General features: G+C 46.3%; 1 protein-coding gene across 2 annotated transcripts in view; it reads left to right on the top strand.

Annotated features, from left to right (window-relative positions):
- Positions 1–17,714, top strand: part of NET1 (neuroepithelial cell transforming 1) — a 46,441-nt gene that overhangs the window by 11,825 nt on the left and 16,902 nt on the right. The window contains exons 1-3 of one of the 2 annotated variants that reach the window (XM_042051821.1): positions 10,525–10,613; positions 11,008–11,074; positions 15,015–15,074. In XM_042051821.1, the coding sequence (XP_041907755.1) occupies positions 10,540–10,613; positions 11,008–11,074; positions 15,015–15,074 (201 nt within the window). In that variant the 5' untranslated portion in view covers positions 10,525–10,539. Of the gene's footprint in view, positions 1–10,524; positions 10,614–11,007; positions 11,075–15,014; positions 15,075–17,714 lie in introns of those variants that run through there. The other variant, XM_042051813.1, reaches the window with a different exon arrangement.

Genomic DNA, 17,714 nt, shown 5'->3' with positions numbered 1-17,714 from the left:
ACAGCCCAGCCCAACCTCTGGCCACCCCTCCGAGGCTGCAGCTGCCGTTGGTGTCACCTCCCGTTCCCTGGGGGAGTTGGATCGGGGATAAGGAGTCGGTGTTGTTATCAGCGCTTGGGGAAGGTGCTGCTGGCTGCAGTGCAGTGCTGAGATCGCCAATGTTGACAGTGCAATGGTTTTATCTCTGAATCAAGCTCTGTTTTCCCAACCGGCTTTACATGTGTAAGGTTTTGTGTTGCTGTTGTTGTTCCAGCTGATTCCTGGGTCTCCCCCTCGGCTTTTTAGATCGTTCCTTTGGATTTGGTGCTGATAATCTCCTTGCACGCTGCAGTCACACGCAGTGGGGCTGTTGCACTGTCACTCATCCACATCAGGGGGCAGCTTTGAGGTTGTTCTGCAACTTAAATCCATTTTGCTCGTGTCAGGAATTGTTCTGTGAATAATCTTTAGAACAGACAGATTAATTTTCCTACTAACTGGCCAGGAATGTTCTCCTGAACGTGAGTAACCACTGCTTGAGCTGAGGCAGATTTAATAATGCTTTTCCTGTGGCTGTATCTAGCAGACTTTCTCCTCTCTAAATAAAAAAAGCTGCTGTTTCCCCCTGCACTGGGGGATTTATTTTGTGGGGGGGGTGGTTTGTTTGTTGTAAGAACTGCAAATTACTAGAAGGCTTTTATTAAAACTTTTTTATTGCTCTCTGTAAACAAACTTCAGGTGTATTTATACTTCTCCCATGGAAAGAGATGAGAGGCTCTGAACTCTCCTCCTTTTTTCCTCGTGTTTTCTCATCTGTCTGCCTTGGCCCCTGAACTGCTTTTCCCTGCCAGGCTCCATAAAATTCTCCCTGGAGGCAGCAGTTCCTCGTCTGCTGCATTTTCCGGGATTTCTTAATCCTTTGCTCTTGTTTTGTCTGAGTTTCAAGCTCTTTTTTTTCCTCTTTGCAGGCCTTTCTTTTCTTTGTCCCTTATGTGCTCCTGCCTCCAAAACCTCCGTGGGCAGATAACCAAATAATATCCAAGATTTTCATCCCCACAAGGAGAATTTGGCTTCTAGCCTGAGTCAAAGCTGATCCCTACCACCATCCATGTGCAAATTGGCCAGATTGGGGGAAAAGAAGGGATCTCAGACTGGAAAATGTCATCCAGGACTTGAACCAAATCTTGGAGAGCTGGTTTTCCTCTCTTGCTTTCCCATCAGGAAGGAGAGGAGGCTCTCAACAGGACCATCAGGAGGTATCCAAACACACACACAGGGGCAGGGAGGGCCATAAAACACTGATGGGGCTTTATTTTGGGGTTCTGTGACTGCAGCTTTAGCTCAGACACAGATCCCAACACCTTTGGCTGAAGCTCTCCCGAAGTTCAAAGCTGAAGTGCTGCAGGAGAAGAGGATCCAGGAATCTGCAGTCTCCAAACTCCTGAAGAAGGGAGGTGGTTCAAGGTTAAAACAGCCTGGAGAGAGGGAGCAGTTATCTTGCCTTAGCACAAGGTGCACAATTCAAGTGCTTTAAATGAATAAATCAAACAAAGCAAACCCTGCTGGGGCAAATGAGCTCTCCTGGGGTGGCCCCTGGCCTGTGTCACCTGAGCCCAGGTCACTTTGGTGCTGCTGCCAGCACTGCCTGGCCTATCAGCTCAAAATGTGTTTACTTTTTTTGCATTCAGCAAGGCAAGAATGAAAGGGAGCGTGCCTCAAAAAGTAAAAGCATTAAACAAACTCTTTTGTGAGAGCAAAGTACACCTTCAGCTCCTTGTAATGTTTAAATATTTAAAATATGAAGTCACTCAGTGCTGCTTTACCACCCACCCAGGCCTGTTTCTCTTCCATTTTCCCCTTAAATTGTGCAGACATTACATTCCCCAGCTCCACCCTGCAGCCATTTCCTGCCTCCCTGCTCTTTTCTGATTATTCTTTTTCTCCTTTTCTCCTTTCCTTACAGCTCCATTTTCTCATCCGTCATTCCCAGACTGCTTCTCCTGCCCAAATCTACCCCTGGCCCCGTTTCTTTTTTCTCCTGTGGGATAAGTGCTAATCCCCTCAGCCTGCAATGCAGGGCAGCTTTTTATAGCCCTGCTGAAGCCAGGGAGGTGAAATTCCCTAAGAACAAGGCTCCCTCTGCTCCAGGTGCTGTTCCCAGCATTGATTTGGGTGCTAAACAGGACAAGGCTGACGTTTACGAGGCTCCTTTTTCCTGCACTGTCCCAGTCTCCACCGCTTCTGGAGTTTTCAGCTTTATCTGACACCTTTATCAACTGTATCCCCTTTTCCAATCTTTGTCCAGTCTCATCCTGATCCCACACAGACCTTGCACCAGGACAGCTTTTGGCAGGAGTCCTGCAGCTCAGTTGTTTCTTCAGGGTGTTCCCACCACTGAAATGGGCAGGAGAAAAGGATTTGACCTCCCCCACCTCAGTCCCACAGAATTTTATGGCTTCTGCAGAGCAGTAGGAAAAATGCTGCCTCGGATTATTTCAAATCCGAGCGAAAAAAGGGGAAAGTTTGTGTCTGTCAGCACTCAGTGTGTGTTTTCCTGTGGGTTCTCTTGTGATAACTCCTGATATTTATTGGATCGAGCTTGGTTCCCACAAGAACTCAAAATAGTTGTCTGGATTTGAAGCAGCGTGGTCTTCCTCGGCTGGCAGGGCTATGGAGCTCGCTCCCAGGGCTTCTGGGCACTTGGAATTCCTCTGGCCAGACCACTCTCCCCAGGGAATGCTCAAAATAGGGATTACAGGGGAAGGGGCTCACGGGGGTGACACTCAGGGATGTTTAAATCCCACTGATTCCAGCTGAACTCGGAGCCTTTTGCTCCCTGGCTGGAAACGTTCGGAAATTCAAACGTTCACATGGAGCCCTGGAGAGCCTGATTTTGTGGGAATGAAAAAAGTCAGGTAAAGTTAATCTGAAAGAGTCAGTGGTTCATTAAAGCATCCAGAGAGCTTCACTTTGCTCCATAAAAACCCCATGAAGATTCCTTATCTCCAAATCCAGTCTCTATGGGACAGCGCTTTCCTGCAGGGATTTCTGTTGACGACATTTGCTTCCTTTCTCTTTCCTCCTTGGATACCCTCCAGATTCCTAAACCTTCCTTCATGGCATTTTCTAACATCTCTGCATTGATAAATCTGCTTTGATTTTGATTTGATTTGATTTGTGCTGCTGGTGGCTTTTCTGGACCACAGAACTCCCTCCTGACCTTGGGACCAAAATTGCTGAAGAGCTTGGGAACTATTTCGAGCAATCTTTAGTCAGGCTTTATTCTAAGCCTTTACAAGTACCTGCTATCAATGTCCAGCTAGGATGACACGAGCAAGTGAGGCAAACATGTATTTATGAACCTTATGTCTAGAAATTTCAGGAGCTGCTGTCTCCTAAAGCAAGATTAATTTCACCTAAAAGCCGATTGCTTAAATCTGAACCTCACCCAGGGTTCCTTTATAGCCCCTGCAGCAAGAGAGGCGCCTCAGGGCAGCTCCAAATGCTTGGCTGGAGGTGTCACCGTCCCTGCAGGAGTGACAGGGGAGCCTGGACAGCTGCTCCCAGCCGGGGGTGACAGATGAGATGAGCCCCTGCCTGGCCACACGCTGGAAAAGGGGAGCTGAGGTTTGGCATGTGGTGATGTCCGTGGGGTTTTATTTCTGGTGCTGGGGTTTAATGATGGGGATTATCCCCAAGCTCCTTGTTCAGGGCTGATTGACAAGGGCCTGGTGCACCCAAATTTGTGCTTTGGGAGCTGGGGGGGCATCCTGGGCTCAGCATCTCCTGTGCCAGGGCTGCTCCTGCAGCAGGGCCGGCCCTCGCGTGGCTGCTGAGCAGCAAAATATTTTGTCAGCAGCTGCAGTGCTTCTTCCTCAGCCCCCTCCTCCTCCTCCTCCTCCTCCTCAGTGTTTGCATCACAGCCCTGGAAAGGAGAGCACAAATAGCTCCTGGGAGTGGGCAGATCCACGGAATGTGCTTACTCATGGAGCAGATGATGTCTCCTCCTGTCAGCAGCTTTCATTTTTCTCTTATTCAAGGAGAAAGTTTTCATCTTTCCAGTGATGGATTCTTGCCATCAGCCTCTCTTACCTGCTTGGGGATGCAGTTGTCTTTGTACAGCCCTGCCTGTGTGGAGAGGAGAGTTTATTCCTGCCATATTCCAAAGCAAAGCATGGATGGAGGCAGATGTTTGCTGAGGGAAGAGCTGGGGATGCTCTGAGACACAAGGAGGTTCAGGGCTGTAGTGATGGGACAAGGAGTGAGGGGTGCTAATTAAAGGGGAAATTTAGGTTAAGTATTAGGAAGGAATTCTTTACTGTGAGGGTGGTGAGATCCTGGAACAGAGGTTGTGGCTGCCCCAGGATGCCTGGAAGTGTCCAAGGCCAGGTTGGACAGGGCTTGGAGCAAGCTGGGATAGTGAAAATGTCCCTGCCCATGGCAGGGAGTGGCACTGGGTGATCTTTAAGGTCCTTCCAACATCTCCTGCCCAGTGATGCTTCCGTCCTTCAGCTTGGCCATGGATTCATGGACTGCTCCAGGCCTCCAGGATTTCTGGCTTTTCTCAGGAGCCCGAGATTTCTGGGATATTTCTGGTGCACAATGGCAGTTACAGATGGGCTGTGCAGCTGCAGACCTATCCCAGATTCCCCAGCTCAGGTTCACATCATGCTGCTAGTGCCAATGTTTGCAGAGCTGGGCCATAAATTAGTCCCCTGGAATAGCCCTTGGACAAATAATCCCACAAAGGACCTTTGTTACCTGGTTCATGTCACTGCTGAGCTGCTCTGCATCAGCTGAAGCACAAACATTGGAATAATCTGAGCAGGTGGAAAGGGATTGAGACGAGGGGAAAGAGGAGCCTTGAGTGTCCTACTGAAAAGATCTTTTTCCCCTATGGAAAGCTCTGCCTGTCAAGCTTAACAGGGAGCTTTGGATTTACTTGGAGCACAGCGGGGAGGGAAGTGTGAAGGCAAACTGGGAGGAAAACATTGGGATCAGAAGGGAAGTGTGTGGTGGGAAGATATCCCTGAATCCTCAGCTGGAAGCGCTGCTGTGCTGGCAGTGGAGAGCCCGTTAGTGGGGAGGTCAGGAGGGTGATTATTCAGGGATATCAGTGCCTGGTTAATCTCCTCGGGGCTTATCTCGAGCTCAGTGATTGCTGCTTCAGACCAAGAGCTGGGATATTCCAATCGCTGCCAAGAGCAAACACTCCTGCCATGGAAAATCGCTCTTCCTGGCCAGTCTGTGCTGAATCCCATAAAACTAAACACAAATCCAATGTTCTCTCTCGAATTCCAACCTGCCCAGAGTGTCTGAAGGCACTTCCTTTGAGAGGCAGAGCTTGTTCCAAGAGAAAAGAACAAAATAATGGCAATTCCAGAAAGGTACAGGCAGTTCTCAGCTCCCTGGGAGCGCTGCTCAATCCCATTCCTGCTTGGAAGCGTTTCCCTCTTTAACTCCCTGGTTTTCCATGGCTTGGCTGTTGGAAAGCTGAGCCTGCTGGAATTCCTAGATTGGAATTACCCTGCAAGTTATTATTGCAGTTTTCAAACCAGTTTTCCAGGGAGCCACCCGGCATTCCTGTGCTCCCAATAGAATTAAGGCTGGAAGGATCCCGCTTCCTTTTGGGAGCTTGAACTCCAGCCTGGGTTCACCAACACCACTTTTCCTGGGAGCCATTGAAATATTGAGTTCTTCTCTCTTGCTTTTCTATATTTCAAATGTCTGTCAATAGAGATTTCTTCAAGCAAAACTTTTCCCCTGGAGCTTTTCAAGATAAGGAACCGTGACAAGCCCAGCCTAAGTGCCCTGAGTCAGGCTTTGTTTGCACAGTGCTTGGGAGGCCTCTTCCAAAGCCTCTGGATATTGGTGGAGTGGAAATATCAACTCTAACAAGTTGAAAATCCTTTTTTTTTTTTTTTTTTTAAGCTCCCCCTGCAGAAAAGCTTTAAATTAAAATTCAAAAGACTCTTTGTGGAGCTTTCCTGTTCTTGTCATTCCAAGCAGGATTCACCCGTGTAGCCTGATTGTTTGGGGAAAAAAACCCAAATTTTAATCTATTCCTGCTCTGTTCACCATCCTAAAACTGGTTGATATTTACGAACAGTTTGCTCTGAAATCACCAAAAAAGATTTTAAAAAATAAAAGGAGGTTGGAAGTCAGAGGGGACGGAAACACAAAATTGCTGCCCAGCCTGAAGAATGTATTTTGGAACTTTCAAAAAGCTCAGAGTCCTGTCAGATCAAAGCGTTTCTGCAGTTTCCTGGAGAAATCATCAAAAATAAGGAAGAAAAAAAAAAAAGGGGGCAGGCTGTCGAATGATGCTGACTGGGCAGTGCTGATTTACAGGAAAAAGGGAGAAAAACGACATTAGTGGGAATTTACTCAGAGCTGCTGAGTGAAGCTCTGCTGTGCTTCACCCTCTGACTAATGGGAGCTCCTCTAGCACGCCCTTTGTGGGTTCTTTAGGATTCTTGCTGTCCCCAAAATCTCATTTATGGCTTTTTTTCCCCCCTCCTTTTTTAAAAAAAAACAGCAAAAATCAACGTACAAAAACCCCCACCTTTATCTGGTGAAGACAAGCGATGAGAAGATAAAGAGCAATGTCATCCTTGACAAAAAGATTTGCTGTTTTTTTGACAAATAGCTTTAAGATTTAGGGGTGTTTTTGCAGCACTGTTGAACTCCACAGCGTGTGCAGCTCCGAGGTAAATCATCAACCTCTCGGAGCGAAATTCCCAGGACAAATTTGGCCAAGTGCTGAGTGCTGTGAGTGCTTCCATAGGATCCTGGCAAGAGGATCCTGCTGTTTATTCAAGGAAGGTGGGGAACAATGACCGTTTCCTACTCTGCTTTCAAAGCGAAACAATCGAGCTGCCCGCTCGCCTTTATCGATTTCTTATCTATTAATTACCCAAACTTCCTCTATTAAGATTATTGGGGCCACATCTCCTCCTTTGCTATGTTGCCAAACAGGTTTTGTGTTCAGGGCTTCTCTCTCAGCATTAGGAGCTGCTTTTCTAAGCCTGGAACTTGAAAATCCAACTGGAATTCTCTATTTTGAGGTTAAAAATATTCCCTACGGATCATCAGCGTGGCAACCTCTGGAAAGATTTACTCTTGGCAGTGACATTATTTGCTGGTAAAAAGCCTGGAACATTCATTTCTTGAAGCAAACAGAGGGCACCAAAACAGAAATGTTTGTTCTTTTCTGTCCAGGCTCACCAAGGTTGCCCTTCCCTGCCCCGAGTTTGGAGGGATTTGTTTTTGCCGCAGTGTTTTACATCTCCAAACTTATTTTTGTGCCTTCCCGTCATTGCCCTTCGTAACCCTGAACTTCTGAATCCCTCTGGGATATGAATCAGCCTGCCCTAATTAACACTTTCTGCTCCTCCTGAGCCTGCTGAGAGAAGGAGAGAGTCTCTGTCTGCTCATCCCGCCTCAAACACAGAAATTCGGCTGCAGACTCTTCACGGAGCTTTTCCAAGGAAGCAACCCGACAACCTGAGCCTGTTCAGGTGACAGTGACAGCAGGGCTCCTGGAACAGCTTCCCAGTAAACAGAGCCATTAACTCCAGCCAGCTGCTGGCACCAGCTGGACGCTTTATTTTGCTCCCTTCAGATCCTAAAATATTTCAGCCAGGCCACTCTGGGTTCCAATCCATCACAGAGTGTTTTGAGCACTGCTCAGCTCTGCTTCTCCTCACGTTGATTTGTGCAGGGAAAACTTCCAGGATCGTTCCAGGTCCTCCGTGACCTTTAACTCACCTGGACTGGCTTCAGATCTGTGCAAGGGATGCCCCCTGAGCAATCCTGAGTCACCCCTGAGCACAGAATCCACGTGGGATCGGGCAGGTGACTCAGTTGGGCTTCGGAAGGGCCAGAGAAAAACCAACTCAAGCCTGGTGCCACTCGCCTGGTGCTCAGGGCTGGAATGGGGCTTCAGCATCAGCAGCAGCATCATCATCATCATCATCATCATCGTCATCATTTCTGCTTCGCTCTCTTCTCATTTGACTTCTCTAATTAAACTATTGAAGAGAAAATCATGGAATCATGCAATGGTTTGGGTGGGAAGGGACCCTAAGGATCATCCAGTTCCTGCCATGGCAGGGACACCTCCCACTGTGCCAGGCTGCTCCAGCCCCAATGTCCAGCCTGGCCTTGGACACTTCCAGGGATCCAGGGGCAGCCCCAGCTGCTCTGGGAATTCCATTCCAGCCCCTGCCCACCCTCCCAGCCAGCAATTCCCAATTCCCAATCTCCCATCCAGCCCTGCCCTCTGGCACTGGGAAGCCATTCCCTGGCTCCTGTCCCTCCATGCCTTGGCCCCAGTCCCTCTGCAGCTCTCCTGGAGCCCCTTTAGGCCCTGCAAGGGGCTCTCAGCTCTCCCTGGATCCTTCCCTTCTCCAGGGGAACATTCCCAGCTCTCCCAGCCTGGCTCCAGAGCAGAGGGGCTCCAGTCTGTCCCTCCATGCCTTGTCCAAAGTCCCTCTCCATCTTTTTTTAGCTCCCTTCCCCCTGGAAGGCCACAGTTAGGTCACCCTAAAGCTTCTCCAGGCTGAACATTCCCAATTCTCCAGCCTTTCCTCCCAGCAGAGCTGCCCCATCCCTCTGATCACTCCGGTGCCTCCTAAATGAGGAGGAGGAAGGAGCAGCTGCTCTGGAACAGAATCCTCTGCCTGGACAGGCTCAGGTGTATCAGAAAATCGGGGTTTGGGGTTTGAGGACTGAAGGGAACTTTTAAATTCCAGTATTCCAATATTCCACACCTTTTCTGGGAAGGATTAACTGCATTTCCTCCTCAGCTGAGTGACCAAGGGACAACGTTCAGGTGCTGGAGTTTGAGATGGAGGAATTTCTCTCCAGCTCATGTGGACGACTGGAAGAACTGTGGGGATTTTTGAACCTTAATCCCATCAGACACCTCCTCCCTCCAACTAAAAATGATGAAGTTCCCAGATTAATTCCTCTCATGGTCATTTTTTATTCATGGAAGAATAGTGGCTGTATCATCCTGATATTGATGATTGGGAGCTTCTTCGAATGGTTTTCCAGCCTCCTGGGGCTTCCAGGCCACGATTTGGCTGCTGCTGGGGTTGGAACTGAAGATTCCTGGGATATTCTTCATCCCAGAATTCAAATTCCTTCCTTCCTGAGAGTCTGAGGCTCCATCCCTTCTGCCTTTGGAGCTGTGCATGGCACAGCTGGCAGACCATTAATTCTCTTTATCTTTCCATCTCTAATCAAGGAAGATTTCATCAAACGCCTAAATTTCCTCAGGTGAAACGTTGGGATTTTTCGTTCTCCTGAGGAAAAAAAATGGCTCTATTTTAAATTCCAAAGAAATCCTATTCCCAGATTTTCTTCCTGAGCAGAATGTACTCTTCTAAATCCTGCAGAATGTTCCCTTCCAGAAGTTTCTGTGGAATGCAGCTCTTGGAAATGCCACTTCCCTTCCTGGAGCAGCGTCACAGCCGCAGGGATGGTGTCCAAAGGCTGATCCCAAAGTACCTGGCGGTTGTGTGATCCAAGGAAAAGCTTCCTCTGGTTTTAAATAAGCTGGAATTTGTGCTTATGGTCCTTTTGCTTCAGTTTTTTACATGGATCAGACACATTCCTTCCCCATAATTTGGGAATGAAGCGAGTAGAAATCTTGGCATTTTGGTTCCAGGTGCCACAGGAGTTTCGATTCATCCCAAAAAACCTGCCTGGACACTGATCCTTCCCAGAGGGATGAGCACAGAACCAGCTCAGCTTCTTTAGATTTCTTCTCAACGTTGAATTTGAAGCAAAATCGCATCCTGGGTGTTAACAGGCGGATGAAAAGCAAAGGAGCAGCAAAACCATGGAATTCTGGAGGAAAAGTGCTGCCAAACTCACTGGGACAGGCCTCAGCTGCCACGTTGAACATTCACCTCGTCACCAAGAGCATTTTTTTATTCCTTCACACGATATTTCTCTCGTTCTGTGTTGTACAGAAAGGATTTTCTGGGTGCTGGATTTAGATTTGCCAAATCCCAATCCAGACTTCCCCACCCTGTCCAAGCCTTTTCCAGACAAATGGGATTTCTCTTCCCACAGGGAGAAGCTGACACTGAACACCCCGTGAGGTGAATTTGCAGGAATGCCTGAGCAAATCCCTGAAATCCAAAGGATTTGCAGCCCTCTGTTATTCCCAAATTCTTGATAATCCTGTGGGATCTCAGGATGAAGGAGATCCCAGACAGCAAAGAGGGAATCTCCCCCCACCCCCCCCCCCCCCAAAAAAAAAAAAAAAACAGTGGAAAATATTATTTGGCCCATTTGGGATGAAAAATCCACCTCCAGAAACTCAACAAGAGACAAAAACTCCTCCATTTTACAGCTGGAATAAGCTGTAAAAAAAAATTATGGCTGGAAAAATTCCTGAAAGCCAGCAGACAGTGAAAGTTGGAAGTGGAATTTGTTTGCTCAAGTGGGGCTGGTTCAAAGAACGGCTCCGCTCGGGCTCAGCCCTGTTCAAAGCTGGGATTACAAACGGCCCTTTGTGCGTCCTTCAACTTCCTTGGGTAGGGAATGACTCCAGGAAAGCCCCCAGCTCAATTCCTGGCTGGAATTTCATGGGAAGCTCCAAGGCTGCCTTGTCAAAGGTGCTGTTGTTGCCTCCTTTCACTCCACCTTCGTTAACCTGGCTGTAAATTATGATTACTTTGTATTATTGCTGTTCTTTCCTTCTTTTTTGGAGCTTTTGGGATCATCAAAAAGAGCAGCCTGCAATTCCCAGTGGGAAGTTTTTGCTCAGAGCCTCTTTATATTGCAGAAAATCAGGATTTTGAATCCAAAATACCAAATTTTGCTGGGGAACGCTGGCAATCCTTTGGCTTCCTCCTTCCCAAAAACTCCCCCATTCCTTGTTTTTGCTGTGCTGGGAGCTGCTGGTGTTTGATCCAGTGGAAAACATGGAATTTCTCAATGCTGCAGCAGCCTAGGAACTATTTAATTAATTAATTAATTAATGCTATTATTTTTTTTTTCTGCTCACAGGTACCCTCTGAGACGGGGCAGCTCCTTCACATTCCTGACTCCAGGCCCACACTGGGATTTCACCCTGGTGAGTGAAACAGCTGGAAAAGCAGGAATCCCCAGGTGAAGGTTCCTGGGAAAATCAACACATTCCTCTGTGGAATTCCTGAGCTTCCCAGGCTTCTGAGCTCATCCAGAGGCTGCTTCTTGCACCCAGGGATTAAGGAAGGCAGGAGGTTCTGGACACTGTGTTTTCCTTGCTAAATTCCCTATTTTCTGACATGTTTTAGCCCTGGCAAGGTGTGGAAATAAAATGAGGGGTTTTTTTTTTAAATTCCTTAAATGGGAAAAAAAAAAAAAAAATCTGCATTTTATTGGTGTGGAGAAGCTCCTCAGAGCAAATTTTTGGGTTTCTTGCTGTAGGCCTTGTACTCTGGTTTTTCCATCCTTTGTTATCCCAAGCCCTAGAGCGGGTAGGGAAAGGTTTCCCTTTGGAATTGGTGCTTTAGGAAGTCTGTCCTTGAAGCACTGAGGGTTTTAAGGAATTCCAGATCCTGTCCCATCCTAAAGCTCGTTGCTGCCCTTGGATGTGGTGATCCCATCCTCAGTCAGCAAACCTGGAAGATTTCCCTTCCCAAACCCAACCCCTGGAATTTTGGGAGGAGCTGATCCAGCTGCCAGCACAACCAAAAGCACAATCCCTTGTAAATTTGAGTTTTGCTGAATTTTGGAAACTTTTAACTCCTTTAAACCCAGCTTTGGAAATATTACAAAGCCTTAAAAATGAGATTTCTTCAAATCTGAAAATTCTGTGCTCCAACAACACAAATTAAAAGGGGGGGGTTTTTTGCCCTAAAACCACCAAATATTCCTCTGCCAGTCCCAAAAATCCTCTTTTCATGCCAGAGTTTGTGCAGCTGTTTGGCCAAAAGGTTGGAAAAAAAAAATCCTGGCCTTGGGAAAAGTCAGACTAAGCCAGGCTTTTCCATGCCCTCCAAAGTGGGATGGAATTTAAGGGAATGACCAGTGCTTGTTCTACATAATTCTGAGAAAAATCTAATTCAGTTTGGGTTTAAACTTGCTCTGACTGGAAGCAAAATTCCTCATGGAATGTTTTCCTTCATTCCCTTTCCTTTTTGAGGATTTATTTCTGGGAAACAGGCACTGGAGCTTTGGTGGATTTAATGATCCTAAAACCTCATTGGGGTTTCTGATTCCAGGTGGGCAAAAAAGCACCAAAAACCAGGCTGATCCCTCAAAACCAAAATATCCTGGATTGAGGCAAAAAAAAAAATAAGGAGGAGAGAAAAACACTGGACTTGTTTTCCAATTAAAATCCAAATCCATCCTTCCAAAAGCATTCCTGGAGCTTCCCTTGGAATCCTTAAATGCCATGAGCAGCCCTGCTCAAAATAAAATCCCAAAATATTTTACATTTCCCCTCCTGAGCAACATTTTTATTTAAAATTCTGCTCCACAAAACCCTTAAATTGGACCTGAAGGTTTTTCCACTTGAATAACTTTGGGAAAAGGAATTTTTTCCCCACGATTTGGGGGCTGGGAGAAGGGGAATGAGCGGGATCATTACAGCAATGGGAGCAAGCAGCACTTTTCAGTTGCTTTTCCATCCCGTGGCTCCAAACCTCTGGATTTGAGGCGTTTTCCCTGGAATCTGGCACAGCCCAGGAATGACCCAGCTGGCTCTGGAGTGCAATGTCTAAGATTTTGTCCAGAACTAAATTGGGTGAAGGAAATGGGGATGCAGCCAATGGAATTCCGAGTCTCGCCAGCTGGAAAACAACGGGTTTGGCCTCCCCTTTGTGTCGGGGTTTGGGCTGGAGCTTTATGGTAAAGACCTCAAATCCTCCACCCCATAAGGAACCAATAAATCCCAAAAAGGGGTGGGAGTGTCTCTATTGCAGCTTTTCTTCTCTTAAAGAATTCCTGAAATCCTCGTTTTCCATCTGGGAAAAATCACCTGGAAAGGTGTGGCCAGAGCATAAAAAGCCAAGCCTGGATATTTCACTGATGCTAAGGAAAAACAAAGGGTTGTGATTGCTTTTGTCCTCCAGGCTCCCAGAGGTTCTGTTGGAAAAGGACAGAGTCAGAAATATGGGAAATAAGGGTCTGATGTGGGAATTTTTTCCTCTCTGCTTTAGCAAATCCGGCAGGGAAGGGATTCACGTGCCAGAGCTGGGATCTCATCCTTGCAAACTCAGAAAAAAACCCAGAGAAACTGAAATCGTTGAGGAATTTTCTGCTTGAATCCACTTAGGAAAAAACCACAGCACGCAAACTGCAAAAAAAAACACCTCCAAAATATCAGGAATTAGTGAGTGAACTTTATCCCTGGATCCACTTGGAGCTGAGGAAAAAAACACAGCACCCAAACTGAAAAAAAAAACCCCAAAATATGAGGGATTAGTAAATGAACTTCTGTTAAACAGCACCATTTCAAGAATTAAATCTTATTTAATATTTAATATTAACTAAGAGCATGGTGTGGACAGGCAAAAAAAAATTATAGCCTAAAAACCCTCTAAAAAAGGAGAAATAAACACAAAAATTTAGTATTTAATATTAACTAATAGCATGGTGTGAACAGGCAAAATAAAAGAGTTAAAGCCTAAAAACCCCCTAAAAAAGGAGAATTAATCACAAAAATGTAATATTTATTATTAAATAATAGCATGGTGAGGACAGGAAAAAAAAAAGTAAAAGCCTAAAAACCCCCTAAAAAAGGAGAATTAAACACAAAAAGGGGGTTTGAGGGTCCTCCAAAGCAGCTCAGCAGCAGCAAACTCTCAAAGGAATGTGGAAACTGGGCTGGTTTAAAACATTTAAAACGAATTTTAATGAATATTTTTATTCGAATAACTTCCAAATTGCAGCTCCAACAGAGCTCTGTCATCACTGAAAGCCTCTTTCAGTGCTTGAACACTTTTTTAAATGCTCAGAAAACAGGAATTGCACCTTTGCTCCTGCCAAGAGGCCAAAGTGCTGCAGTGGGAGGGCACCAGAATTGAAACTTGAACTTCAGAGTCTGCAGCTGCAGGGGGAGGCTGCTCCTCCTCTCACCTCCATCCGTGTCTGGACTCGAATTGATAACGTGGGGACCGACATAAAAATCCAAAATGATTTCTTTTTTCCTTATGGAGGGGATGAAGTTGACTCGTTGGGAAAGGGAAAAGGGTCCAACTCGCGATAAAAATCCGCTCCTTGTTCCACGAGTGACTCGTGAGCCGTGGATTTTCCAGCTTCAGGCTGGCCAGGATGAGGCCACAACTGATTTTCCATCATCGGGATGATAATAAAAGAATATTCCAGATATTGCAGAAATAGTGGGAAAATTCTTTGATCATGATTCCACTCGTGCTCTCCTTGGGAAGGGAAAAGAGCTGAGAATTCCCAAGCCAAAAACTTCATCTTTCTCCCACAAAAAGCCTCGTTTTTTTAGCCCCTTGCATTCCCAGCAGGAATTCTGCGGCTACGGCCATGCCCAAAGGAATGGGTGATCCCAAAGCCCTCACACACAGGCAGGGACCTCCTAAATCAAAAAAAAAAATTAAAAACAAAATCCAGGAATTTCTGGATCCCTGGAAGTGTCCAAGGCCAGGCTGGACAGGGCTTGGAGCAGCCTGGAATAGTGGGAGGTGCTGAGGTTGGAACTGGATGACCTTGAAAATCCCTTTCAATCCAAATTATCCCGTGATTTTTATGACCTTAAATGAATCCCAAATCGTTTCCCAGTGGTCCCTGCTGCCACTTCCTCCCTAAGATTTAATTCCCAACCACAATTACGGGAGTGCAGGGAAAGAAACTTCCAGACAAATAATTTAATTGCCAGGTATCCATCAGGTGAAAAACTTCCTTAAATAACAAAACCCACTTTGCATTTGCCTTGAACTTTTCACTTTTGAGTTATCACCCTTAGCCGGGGCTGTAAAGAAAGGAAATATCTCCACATTGCTTCCTTTCAAAGTTAAATTTCTGAGCCCAAACCCATCCTTGTGTTTCATTTCTCGCAGAAGAGGAAGCGCCGAGAGAAGGACGATGACGTCGTCAGCCTGAACAGCCTCGACTTTAAGGTACTGAAAATCACTTTACAGCATCCCCTGCGTTGTGTAATCCCCTCCTTTGGCAATTCCTGCCGGCGGCTGGCAAACGCTGGATTTGTTTGGCTGTGTTTGCGTTGCAGCAGCTGCTCGGGGCCGTGCCCAGCTGTGTTTGCTCTCACAAACACCTCTGGGGTGGGCTGAGCCCTGCTCTGACACGGCTGCTGCTCCTGCCTCAATCCTCGCAATTGCAATTCCTGGATGGTGTGTGAAATAAATGTGCTTTACCCCCCAAAACCAGCATTTCCAAGGGCCAGGAAGCCAAAGTGTGCAAAGCCTCTTCAAATGTTGTTTTTGTTTGATTTCAGTGCCCTGGGTGGGGGTGAGAACGAGCTGGACTGGCTGGGTGGGAAACTGTCCTTAAAGCTGGGGATTAAAGGGATTTACAGAGCTGAGGTGAAGCTTTTCCTGCTTTTCTGAAGGAGAAACTCCTTCCTGCTGTTCGCCTGGCCTGAGCTCCCTTCTCTGGAGAGGGGAAGGAAGAGAAAAAGGAGTTTTCCTGTGTAACACCTCTTTAGTTGAGGCTTAACTAAGTGGGGTTTAAGGTTTATTAGACTGAGATTAAAACCAATTTGCTAGTGGGGCATTTCCTGTGTGACCTCATGACCAGAGCATCCTGCTTGATGTCACCTCATTTGCATTTATGAATTATTCATCAGCCTCCCCTTCACCTGGCGTTGCTGGATGCTTTCCATGGGTGCCCAGGCCAAAACTGGAATTTGACCTCTCCAGCCTGGATCTGTTCCAGGTCGGACCATCCCTGAAATTCCAGGATGGGAGGAGAGCAAAAAACAGGCAGTGACCCTCTGAACCTGTTTTTTTTCCTCCCAAAAACCTTCTCATTCCCCCAAAAACCTTCTCATTCCCCCGAAAACCTTCTCATTCCTCCCCAAAACCTTCTCATTCCCCCAAAAACCTTCTCATTCCTCCCAAAAACCTTCTCATTCCCCCAAAAACCTTCTCATTCCTCCCAAAAACCCTCTGAACCTGGTTTTTTTTCTAGGATTGTTTTGTTCCTGAGGGAATTCTGGGTTCAGATGGGAATGTTCAGACAAGAAAATCTGCCCTCAGGGAAGAGGATTTTCTTATTTTCTTTATTTTTTTTTAATTGGACAACCTTTTCATGTGGAGAAAAAAATTCCCTGAGTTATGGTTTCTCCCACAAAGCAGTCGTGAAACTAAAATATCAACAGTCATTCTAACAGAAATCTTCCAAGGGAAAAAGGGAAATCCCTGGGCTTAAAGTTCAGCTTTTCTTTCACCCGACTTTTCAACTTGTTCCTTAAAAGGGGTCAGGCTCTGCTGGACTCGTGGGATTTTGAGGCACACCCAGCAAACAGCCTCCAATTTTTTATTAAAACACATGAATGGTGCTGATGGAATTGTGATTTCCAGGCTTTCTCATCCCAACTCTCCAGGTTTTTTTAAACTTTCAAAAGCACCGCGGTCAAATATTCCTGTCAGCCTTCCCAGTCCATCAGCAGCACTTGTGAGCCTCATTGAGCTGTGTCCAAATTGTTCTTTCCTCTGTCTGTGCTTAATCAGGATGAACCCAAAACCTAAAGTTTGGCTTCATCCCAGCTGAAATAAAGTCCCAGGAGAAAATCCCAATAATTCAATAATATTCTGAGCAGACCATAGATTTTTTTAGCCCCAGAAAAACTGATTTTTCAGGGTTTTTCTCTCTAACTCTGCAGCAAAAAATGGGATTTCAGCTCCGCAGTCTCTCCCCCAGCAGATTTAGCTCAGCTGACAAGCTGATGTTTTGTCCTCCCACTTGTGATGGTGGAAGAGTTTTGCCGAAAGAATTCATTCACAGCCTTCCCAGCCATAATTGTGCTGATAAAACTCATCCCAAATTTGCCACCCTACCCAAAATGCTTTTAAAATGAAGGTGAGGGGAAGGGATCGTTGGATTTTCAGTTAATTGGGATCTGTTCTTCTGAAAAGCTTCAGCAATCCTTTAATGCTTTTTAGAGCTGCCGTACCCAGATTATTCCATACGCTGGGAATGTGGGATGTGGAGTGGCCAGGGAAATCATCCATGCCTTTATTTTGATTGATTTATTTGCTTTTTTACTCAAAACCCAACCAGATCCAGCAGATCTTGGAGGCTTCTGCTTTGAGGTGCAACCTAAAACCTTCCAACCATTCCCAAAATCTGAGTGGGAAGTTCCAACCTTCCCCTCAGCCTCTTCTCTTGTGCCTTCTTTGGGGAGAAAATAAGGAATTTTCTCTTGGGATCAAGCCTGGAGCTGTACTAGGATGTAATTGATAATTGACTATAGACAGAAACATGGGAATGCAGGACAGGAATCTCAGGTTTTCCTACTTTAAAGCTGAATTATTTCTGCATTTCAGGTAAATTTGGGACTGTTGGCGATTCCAAATCGCCCCCAGGGCGGTGTGAGGTGTGGCTGAGTCAGGGAGGAAGCAGGAGGGTGTTTTTGAAGGGGTGTGTGTGGATCCTGATGGTTGTTAGCAACTAAATAAATACCAGGCAGTGTCTGACAGGGGAGAGACTCAATTTCACCCGAGGCAAAACGAAGCCAGGCTGAGTAATGAGCAAAAATCCGTCTGGATGAGGTTTTCTCTTGCAGGGTTGTCCTTGTA

Source organism: Corvus kubaryi, unplaced genomic scaffold (assembly GCF_017639235.1).
Source record: "Corvus kubaryi isolate FWS band 111438036 unplaced genomic scaffold, C.kubaryi_AGA036_p1.0 135, whole genome shotgun sequence".
In the NCBI taxonomy this organism is placed as follows: Eukaryota; Metazoa; Chordata; class Aves; order Passeriformes; family Corvidae; genus Corvus; species Corvus kubaryi.
The sequence above is the reverse complement of the archived record's forward strand: the minus strand, read 5'-3'. Positions and strand labels throughout refer to the sequence as shown.